At 37.5% G+C, this 11,522-nt stretch overlaps 1 protein-coding gene across 1 annotated transcript; it reads right to left on the reverse strand.

Annotated features, from left to right (window-relative positions):
* Positions 1-5,165: 5,165 nt before the first annotated feature.
* On the reverse strand, positions 5,166-7,307 carry CP8 (cationic peptide CP8). Its single transcript, NM_001043616.1, is given in 5 exon segments — positions 5,166-5,397; positions 5,977-6,117; positions 6,120-6,122; positions 6,125-6,170; positions 7,248-7,307. Coding segments are annotated over 4 exon segments (267 nt in total). The 5' UTR covers positions 6,138-6,170; positions 7,248-7,307; the 3' UTR covers positions 5,166-5,287.
* Positions 7,308-11,522: the final 4,215 nt, after the last annotated feature.

The following is an 11,522-nucleotide window of genomic DNA, read 5'->3' on the forward strand; positions in this document are numbered from 1 at the left end:
GCCAGCCAGTCTTGTGTGCTCTTCGCTCTATGAGCTGGCGCCGAATCTTGTTGGAATACCCAGTGCCTGTTATTGAACATGGTATGAGAAACAGGTTCCACAAGGTTCGTCAGGACTGTATTTTGATACACAACTGCATTCGTTTTTACACCTTTCTCACAAAAATGTACCTCTGTTAAGCCCCAATAAGAAACTCCCAACCGTACCATGAACGAGGATGGAAAATGACCTCGTTGGACACGCGGAATACGGCTGCTCGCTTCTTCACTACTGTGTGCGTACACCTTATCATTTTGTTTGTTGTAGCTCTCTTCTACGGTAAAAATTTTTTCATCCGAAAAAAGAATTTCTCGGTATTTTTTTCCCGCGTACCGCTTCAACAAAGCGTGGCATCTCTTCAGTCTTAGGTCCATTAGACGAGCATTCAAACGATGTCCTGTTTTTCTTCGATATGCCCGAAGCCCTAAGTCTTCATTTAACACCCTTTTCACCGTGGTTCTGCTTAACCCCATCTGAAGGGCCAACAGTTTCTGCTTACGTTTGGGATTTCTTTGAATTCGCGCCTTCACAGTTTTTATCACTGCTGGAGTCCTAACAGACCGAGGGTGACCACTTCTTGACCTTTCATCTACACTAGAGTCTTCATTGTATCGTTTGATGGTACGATAAACGAATCTTTTGGTTATATTCAAATTTTTCAGTATGTTAAAAATTTGAATTGGCGCGTAACCGCAACGATGCAACGCAATAACTGCAACACGGTCTTCTTTAAGCGTCCACTCCATATTTTAAAATGAGTAAAATTCTAAAAGTATACATTTTTATTTTCATGAACAATTCGTAATTCGAATTCAATAAACTTTTTTGTGGCCAGCATTCTAAAAGAAAAGTTTTTACTGTGTGACAATACTTATGACCTAACTAGTTATTTTCACCCTGAATAAATATTTCATTAGTAGTATTTAGTAGTGGTAAGGTTTATTCTGACTCTAAAGTGGTAGGCATATATTAAGTGTATAATCTATGGTGGTAGGCATCAACGTTGTCCTTTTTGGCCATTAAGCAGTCATGCATAGAAGAGAGACACAGCCATTAAACAGTACCATTGTGAATTCGACCTTATGTATTAAGACAGGTGATGGCATTTACGTGGTGGCATGTTTATTTAGCCTAGTAACCAATAACATCAGGCTATCTACCCATCTAGAGCAATCTATACATATAAATAAAATTAGAGTGTCTGTTTGTACTATTGAAATAATCGCTTTTTACTACATGCATATAATATATATACGGTACATATACCAAAATAACATATTTTACAATTTTTGTCTGTCTGTCTTTCTGTCTGTCTGTCTGTCTGTTTGTTCCGGCTAACCTCTAGAACGGCTGGACCGATTTTGATGAGACTTTCACTAATAGGTAGCTGATGATATAAGGAGTAATTTAGGCTACTTTTTTAGACTAGCTTCGCCCCGCGGCGTCACCCGCACTTATTGTCGTACCGCGCGCAACATGGCGGGACTCGCCTATCAATAATAAAATTTAATGTTTTCAAAGCGAAGCGAGGGCGGGTCGCTAGTATACAATAAAACACAGCTTTTTCCTTTCAAGGAACAATCTTTTACAAGAAATAGTTAGCCTACCTGTGTGATAAGAGGTCGGAATTATTTTGGTATTTAATGAAGCGTTAAAGTTTTTACTTCACTTAAAAATATTGAATCGAAATCACAAATCTAATCTTAGGGATAGTTCAGTTTAATCTTAATCAGTTTTCTCGGGTCTATTATAATTAACTTCATGTGTTGAATGTTTAAAAGCTGGTATAGATAAAAAGGGTCGAGTTAATAATTCATTTCGTAACGGAAGTGTGATTATGGAATTATGAGTTGGCCCCTGTCATCCTTTATTTTGATAAGTACCACGTTTTAAAATAAATAAAAGAAAATGAGTTTCGGTCGACGTTGAAATCTTACAAAGGATCAAAGCCCTCAAAAGTAATTTCAGGTTGGCTTGGCTTTTGTTTATTTTTTAATTAAAAAACGCAACAGTAATGAAAGTGTGGTTTGTTAATTACTTTTATAGTCAGCTTAAAGCGCTTAATAATGTAATGCTTGTGGTTTTTAGATAGAATATTAAATTTAAAATTTAGTGTGTGTGTGTGTGTTCTTCTTCCTGCTTCGACTTAATTATATTCAAGTGGTTTTTTTAATGTACTGCCCTTGTCGGCTGACGAGCATACGGTCCACCTGATGGTGAATGCTTACCGTCTCCCATGGACTTTAGCAATACCAGGGTTAGAGCCAAGCCGCTGCCTACCGTGTGCCGAGTGTGTGCGGTTACCATTTCATGTCCTTCCTCACTCATTGCTGTAAACAATCTTTCAGTCTATTATGCATATTATTATGCATACCTAACTTCTTCTTCTTGCCTTTATCCCACATTATGTTGGGTCGGTGCAGCATGTTCTCTTATCATGCTCCATAGGGATTTGGTATTAGTTTTACAACCGCCCGCCCGCCTCATGTCAAGTCTCCTTGGATTATATTATCTTTCGTAGCATATCTATTGCAACGTGCCAAGGGAGCGACATTTCTGAGTGCGGAAAACGGAAAAACAACGGCAAAAAACGGATGGCCGTTTTTGGTTCTATTACGAGTATATGTATTTTATCATTTTAAACATTTACATTAAAATTTTTATTTTCAAGTGCACAATCGACGTAAGTTCTTAACGCATTATTTTTAGTTTGCGAGACTAGTTTCCGACCCAACCGGTGTTAAGTAGTCACTGGAGCAAATAGATATCATATCGTGAATACCACCGTTCACCTTGATACGTCAGATCAAGAAGGTCTCGACGGAGTATGGGTCAATCGTCATATTGCCAATATAATTGGAATAAAAAATTTATCTTAGCTACGCCGAAAGTTCGGTTATCGTCCCGCTGTACAGGGAAGAAAATCTTACTTTCCCTCCCTGGGTACTGACAAGTGCGCATGCGCGTTAGTGTCTACGTCTGCTCTCATGCTCCTAAAATTCTTCGCTATTGTTGTGCTCGGGTAATTTGCAATATTGTGCTTAGTGTAAAAGTGAAATAAACAAAAGGCAATAAAATTTAATAGTGAAGTATTAAACAAAGATGAGTTTATCAGACAGTTCTTATTCGATTAGTAGTAGTTTATTTAAAAATTAAATAACAGTTAAATTGTTGTTTTATGAGGGGGGGGGGGCACCACCAAGCCCCCGCCATGGCTTCGCCCCTGGACCCCGGCTCGGTACTTCACGGGTGCTAAATTTTTTACATTGTCGAACTTTCGGACTGGTAGGCGAAAAAATAGTATGTGCACCGCGGGAAAAAACGCGTGTTTGCAATTTTACACGCGGGAGGAAATGTCCAACTTTTTTCCCTTGGTGCACAATGTACTATTCATGCATAACATAAATATTTAAGGCTTAAAGATATTCCTAATAAATATGTCACTGATATACAATAAGTTGAGAGTTAAAGACCAATAAAGCCACAGCTGGCGGAACGGAATGGCGCATCGTAAACAATGAAAAACCATAAAAGATTTACGGGCCTACACAGTACACGAAAAAACTCACCTTGGAAAATGAGGCGTCCTCCATTGTTTTGTTTTTCTTTCATAAATTTGTGAATATCTACTGAAACCTTAGTTATTCCCCTTTAGGTCCCTCAAGTACTCAAGAGGATTGGTAAATCGTTAAGACTCTGGATGACGATGCTCAGTGTCCATAGAAATCACTTGGCTTAATAAAAGGGACTTAGATTTTAAGAAAAAACAAAGAGAATAACATTTAAAATAAAACCGATTAAGAAACATCGTAATGACGTTTTAAACATAATATTATATAAATAACATAACATATGTTATACCCTGGAAACGGATGAATGTTTGTATTGGTTGTATTGTAGTTATACATGTGAATATCACTATACATGTGTCACTATGCATGTGAATACTTCTTGTTTTTTGTTTTCTTTTTTTCATTAACTAATTTGGAAGCTCGCTCTCTATGTACATTAATATGGGTTTTACTGAGTGCATTTAGATTGCAATCTAGATCAGTTTTAGGTACTATTTGTATGATTTAGTTAATAGGTAGTGTACTGTAATGATTGTGATTTGACACCTCGTATATAATATATATTTATTCATTTTTATTTATGGATGCACAAAACAAATCACAATATCAAATATATATAATTAATTCATATGATAGTACGGAGGACAGTATACGCATTTATAGAAAGAATTAGTGATGTTTCGGAGTTTTACGCAAAACAAATTGAAACGAATGCTTTATTTACCACTTTTGAAGAGTATATTCAACAACGGGTGCAAATTATTTTTTATAAAATTAACAAATATAAATTGATTCCATGGTCATTTTCTCTCCTCTTTTTTCATGGCACTTTGCCTGTTTTGGGATAATTATTCCAAAAACTCAATCATAAATACGATCTTAATATTGTGGCCTCAACAATTGTTATATTTTTGCCGTAAAAATACAGAAATAAGTGCATTCTTGATGGGCGATAACGGAGAAAATGATCCATAGTAAATAATTCTGTTTGAATCATCGTTTTGATGAAATAATGAAAAATCGCATTAAATAAAACAATTTAAATGTTTATTATACTCGTATGAAAATATTAACTGTTAGTATTTATTTCCAAAATCAGGAACACATCGGTAATATGACAATAATAATGTTAAGTTAATTTAATTAAGTTAAATAGTACAAGTGAGGAAAACATTATGACTGAGAGAAAATTACATTTCGAAGAATTATTTTTGTGAAACCAATAATGAAATTAGTTAAATAACATAATATCGTCGCAACTAATTTAAAAAATAATCTACTTATAACGAACAGTTGGCCAAATTGTAATATCTTCTATATCAAATTTGGGGAATGTGACTTTGAATTTTTTTTTTATTACCAATAAGTCATTTTTAATAAATTTGTCTAACCCTAGTCTCCAAATTTGCACAATTATTAGAGACTTATGAGAATATAATAATTATACTCGACGAGTTACATACATTGTCCCGATATCCTGACAGGGTTACCTGTATAATACATACTATTTCATTTCGTTTTTGTTCGGTTTATTAAAAATTCATATTTTTTAGTTTCAAATTTCTATATTTACTACAGTGCATATTATTATCAATTTTATTCCGTACACAAATTATATTTCGAACAGGTCGTGATAGAAGTATTGCAAGCTTATATTTTCCTGCTAATGAAAACGACTACACAAGCTTAGTGCAAACTCTTTTGATGCATTTGAGAGGCTCCTTACACACAGCGGAGGGGGTTTCGCCTAGTTCCTTCGAATAAATCTTGCAAGTTGCACCTTCACCTATAAAAATATATGGGAGAAAAATTAAGTATGAAAAAATTAGTTTATACTCTGATATTGGCACTGACAAGTTGTAAACTTTAAAAAATAATAGGAATCGGCAGATGAAGACAATCTGACTTTAACAAAGCTTTGTAATAAATATGATTATAATAATTTTTTGGCAAGAAACGTCTTTTTGTTCTGGTGGTTAATGATGTTGGCAACTATTCCGGTTTTAGAATCTAACTCTTATTTGGAGTCAAAAAAATTGTTGAAGATATCGTCATGTCCTAACGCAAGATGTACTAGTTTATGTTTGTATTCCGATATACACCGACAGAGCACACGATAAAAGTGTAGCTTCTTCTTCTTCTTTGTCGTTTCCTCAGTACTGAGGGTCGTGACCATCTTGGTCCTGCTTTTGCACCAGCTTCCTCCAATGTTGCCTGCATTCGGCCTGCTTAATGGCGCCCGGGACGCTGGTGTTTGTGGCCTCCTTGACCATGTCCGTCCACCTGGTTGGCAATCTTCCTCGAGTGTAGCTAGGGATCGTTTAATCTCGTTGATCTGATTTTTAATTTCTGGTAGTAAACTTACCAAGTAAAGTTACACAAGCGGGACAACAAGCACACTTTCCAGCGTGTCTGGCGCGATGCTCAGTGTTCTTAGGGCAAACAAGTGGTGGCTGTATGCATGGATTTTTTTCACAGTAGTCTGTACCACATACCAAAGCACCGTACGCTGCTGACGCAACGCATGCCACCAGCATTATAAAAATCAACGTTTTCATTCTGTAAAAATATTAAAGAAACAATATAAACTATGTTGTCGCTAGAATAAAGACGGCCACAAGTCCTGCGCTAGCTAATATTTAGTGTTAATATTTAATATTTAGTGTTCTTTGTGCTGTATTAATTTTTCAAGGAATATTTTAATAATACAAGTCCGTTATCAACGAACAAAAATCACCTTAAGAAAATCTAAAACGAAGATTCAACTTTTTCAATTCTTACCTCTTTATTTCTCAAAGTTTGAAGCCAGACCAACTGAATCAATTTCAAGAATGCAACGGTTCGCTGAGTCGAATTAAATTTGAATAATATGCTAAGCCTACCTCAATATTCTGTCTAACGTTCGGGATTTCATGTGAATTTATTCAAGTTTCAAGATAGAAAATATTCCGCGAAAACGTACAAGAGAAGGCAAACGTATTTCATTCTTTCAAACAAAATATTATGTTGTTCTAGGAAATAATACATTGTACAAATTTTAATACGCTGAAATCTATATATATACAAATGAATTGCTGTTCGTTAGTCTCGCTAAAACTCGAGAACGGCTGGACCGATTTGGCTAATTTTGGTCTTGAATTATTTATGGAAGTCCAGGGATGGTTTAAAATGATTAAAAAAATATGAAAATGCTCGGAATTAAATAAAAATAATAATTTTGTTTTTCCTTTTTTTTTGTTTTAAGTTTATTTTAAACAAAAGCTTAGGTCTTTTATTTATCGATTGAGGCACTACGAAGTCTGCCGGGTCAGCTATACAGAATATATTTTCAGAACTAAAACTAGGAATTTTTACGACGAAGCAATATACTATTTGTCTGGCCGTGTTGTCGGAAGTGTCACAAGTGTATTTTGAAGGGCGACTAAGGAATTCACGGGAGAATGAGCAGCAGTAGGTATTCTTTGAGAATCATGTCAGCGTACTCGTATTGTACGCTCGCACGGGTATGTACCACTATCCTGCCTATTACTGCCACGGTACAGTCATTCTGATCCGAAGACTGGCAGAGCCGTTATACAACAGAATTGAGAGTTCGACCTCATAAAAACTTTACATAAAAAAACATAAAAAACTTACTTGAAATTTTTGAATACGTTTCTCGTAATAGTCTTGAGTGCAAGTTAAAATACTGAATGTGTAGATCCGGGAGATGTACGAGTATTTATAAGAATGACGACGAGATAACCCTGCACCTTGTTTGAATTTTCTACATTCTCGTTATCTTCAGGATTCATCCATTTATTATTGCAATATATATAAATCACAACATTGCATAAAACCTAAATTTAATTGAACACTCTTCTGCAGTTTTCTCACTTTACCTTAAGTGTCTGCGAATACATTGCAAATAACATCAAATATACGCATGTATGTTCGTGGGGGACCCAAATTATGTACAGTAATATATATAAGTATATAAGTATACATTATCGCAATATATATACATCACAACGTGAATGCTCGGTCACCCCCATCCCCTTCATAGATGAAAGGTTCGGAGGACGCCAGGAGGATCGTGAATTCCGTGCAGTCCTGGCTTCCCGAATGAGTTAGATGCCGAGCTCGTCAAGGCCGATATTCTCGAAGAAGGTCTATCGGTTAATTCCGTATCCACAAAGAGCGCGGGAGGCTTCGGTCACCGTCCTCGTTGAACCCGTCGCTTGCGACGAAGGGCTCGACGAGTGAATTAACCCATAGACACAGCCCACTAAAATTCTCGCCGGATCTTCTCAGTGGGTCGCGTTTCCGATTCGGTGGTAGATTCTGCGAAGCATTGCTCTTGCTAGGGCCAATGCTAGCCACACTTCTGGCTTGAGCCCCGTGAGCTCACCTATACGTTAGGGTGAAGCTGAAATAGCCCCTGAAGGCTATCAACATTGATGGGAAAAAAAAAATGAAGACGTCCATTTGAAGCTCGTGCCTACGTACTCATTACACAAGAGGTCGTGTCGCCGTCCACAGGCACACTGCGAGCCGCCTTTGTGTTCGCAGCGATACCGTCACTCGGTGGGTATCTGCGAGTTTACTGCGCTCCACGCGTGAGGGCTCACAGTGGTCTCGTTCCCACGTACTTACTTGATACAGTATCAGATACATTACATGCTACACGGCTAAGTGAGTATCCTCCTTTTGATAGGTATCCTACCGAGGAAATTCGTATTCGAATGCCTGTCCTACAACGCGACGAAAAATCTCGAATCGCCGAAGTCCGAGATGCCAGATGGTCTAATTTCTTAGAAGGACACGCGCTCTCTCAACGGTCTTACTACCGCTTAATGGTACTCTCAAATAGAATACGGTAGTAACTAAGTTGTCCCTTCGGAAAAGGTGACACTTTACAAAACTCGCATAAGGCCCATCATGACTTATGCGAGTTTGGTGTTTGCTCTGCACACACATAGATAGACACCCTCCAAACCCTACAATCTCATTTTTGCAGGTTAGCCGTGGGAGCTCCGTGGTTCGTGAGGAACGTCCGCGTACACGACGATCTGGGCCTCGAAAACACGAAGTCAGCGTCGGAACAGCACTTCGAAGTTATGTGTCATAATAATCGCCTTATCGTTGCCGCTGCTGACTACTCCCCGAATCCTGCTCACACAGGAGCTATTCACCGTCGACGCCCTAAATACGTCCTTACAGATCTATCAGATCCATATACTGTTGCATCAGACGTCTTCAGTTCTAACACCAGGAGCAAGCTTGGGGACTCCGGTAACCGTACTCGTCGAACTCGGCAAAGAGTTTGACGTGTAACTTTGCCCATGTATCGGCCCGTTGATTTTCTCCCCAGATCTTCCCAGCAGTTTCATTCGTGAAGCAGCTGCTCTTGAGTTGTTAGGTCCCCCTTGGAGGCGCTCGGGCAGCTGTTAGCAAATCCTACCTTTCCTGGCTGAGCCTTTGCTCGACCTGGTGAATCTGGAAAGGCATCCGGGCTACCAGTAATTCCTCAGTCCTAAAAAATATTAATGTTACTTAAAGAACCTTTTGTTGTGAATCTATGAAGACTATGAAATATTACGTCCAATTCTCTCGTGATTCAACGAAATGCAGTTTATCTTAATTACTGACATTTCGATTGCTTGTATGTCACTATTAAATAAAATATTATCTTGGGTCCCGACCTTTCGATGATTAAGTTTAATAAAAATTACTGAAGCGTGAAGGAGAATAGACGACAATGCAATGTAACTTTTATCTGCAATGTTGCACTTACTGACATATGGAATGAGCTACAAAGTACCAACTCCTGAGGCTTCTGATTAGCTTAATGAATTTTCAACTTAGAGCTGAATTTACTATAAATTCAATTTTTTTATGAATGATCAATTACTGGTGGCTCGGAGGCCTCTCCGGTTTCACCAGGACAGGTGGGCGAGCAGAGGCTTAGCCAGGAGGGTTGGGAGTTGCTAACAGCTACGCGAATGCTTGCAAAGGAGACGTAACAACTCAAGGGCAGCTGCTTCGCGAATGAATCTACTACCGGATCGGAATCGTGATCCACTGAGAAGATCCGGCGAGAAACTCAGAGGGCTTATGTTTAGGTTAGTTACATAAATATGTAACTATACTTGAGACCTTAGAGCTTATATTAAGGTGGTTGGCGCATTTACGTTGTAGATGTCCATGGGCTCCAGTAACCAATTAAGACCAGGTGCGCTGTGAGCTCGTCTGCCCATCTAAGCAATAAAAAAAACATATCTTTTAACAATGCTGAATCAAATCATATCTAATTTTTAATTATTTTATAGGTACCGTAAAAATAATAAAAAAATTAATTTGGACTAGAAATGTAGTTAACCATTACCATTAACCAGTTACCATTTACTTAAGGTTAAATGCGCAGTTTATTATCTTACAAAGAACAAATTAGATTCAAAAGTTATAATTAACTTAAGCCTTCATAAATTTTAAGTCTATACAAATTCGTTGCGTTAAAACGGTAGTAATATGCTGGAACTAGAAAACAGTTTTTTTTTCAATCCTAAGTTAACTTTATTATCCTTATTGCCCTATTTTGCAACAATACCTAAATTACCTTAAATAAATATATAATTATTTCCCTGACTGATTCATGAACGCAGACCCTAAGACATTGTTGTTGCAACATGAAATTTTGGCTTATTATGTTGCGAACATCCATTGAGTAATAATAATAATAATAATAATAATAAAGCCTGTTTATTTCCAAACCATAATGATAATATATTACATGCGATTTAATATCTAAATATACTAGGGTAGAATTTCTTTAATTTTCTTTTATTCGCTAACGTTGCTTTCTCCTGTATCAATGATCGGAACCCCTTCTCGGGTAAAGGCCTCCTCCAGCTTCTTCCAAATTCGTTTGTCCATGGCTTTCCTTATCCAATCGCTTCCTGCTATCGCTTTTATATCGTCTATCCATCTTTTTCTAGGGCGCCCTCTTCTTCTTTTTCCTCTTGGTCCTTTCCACATAGTTGTCTGTAATGTCCATCTTTTGTCTGTGCGTCTTGCTATATGTCCTGCCCACTGCCATTTCTGTTTTAAAGCATATTGTAAGGCATCTATAACTTTAGTTTTTTGTCTAATTTTTTCGCTTTTTACTTTTCTTATTTTTAGTACGCTTCTTTCCATTGCTTTTTGACATGTTATTAGTTTATTTTTTGTTTTGGTGCTGAATGTCCACGTTTGGCATCCGTATGTAAGAGTAGGTAGGACACAGGTATCCAACACAATTTTCTTTAGGTAAAGGGGGAATTCCCCTTTCAAGATTTCCTTCAGGGACCAAAACTTTTTCCAACTCATGTTGATACGCCGCTCCACCTCTAGTTCTTCATTTTTGTCATCGAATGATAGTTGTTTTCCCAGGTATATGTAATTGCTCACATATTCAAGCGGCTTTCCTTTCAAGTATATGGCGTTAATGTAATCATTAGTAACTATTTTTGTTTTATTTTCGTTCATTTTGAGGCCCACCTTTTCGCTTTCTTCATTTAAACTTGTTATCATTCTTTCTAATCCTTTGCTTGTTTCAGAAAATAAGACAATATCGTCTGCGAATCTGAGGTGTGTAATCCGATCTTTGTTAATTCTAATCCCTTCCGCCTGCCAGTTAAGATTATCAAAAACGTGTTGTAGTACCATTATGAACAGCTTAGGTGAGAGAGGGTCTCCTTGTCTTACGCCTCTACGGATCGGTATATCAGGACCTCGCGTCTCCAGTTTGACTTGGCTTACGCTACCTTCGTAAATGTCTTTCAGTACTCTTACATAGTTTTCGTTTATGTAGCATTTATTCAGCGCTTCCCAAATAGCATCATGAGAGATCGTATCAAACGCTTTGGCGTAGTCAATGAAAGCAATGTAAAG

This window comes from Bombyx mori, chromosome 10, assembly GCF_030269925.1.
Source record: "Bombyx mori chromosome 10, ASM3026992v2".
In the NCBI taxonomy this organism is placed as follows: Eukaryota; Metazoa; Arthropoda; class Insecta; order Lepidoptera; family Bombycidae; genus Bombyx; species Bombyx mori.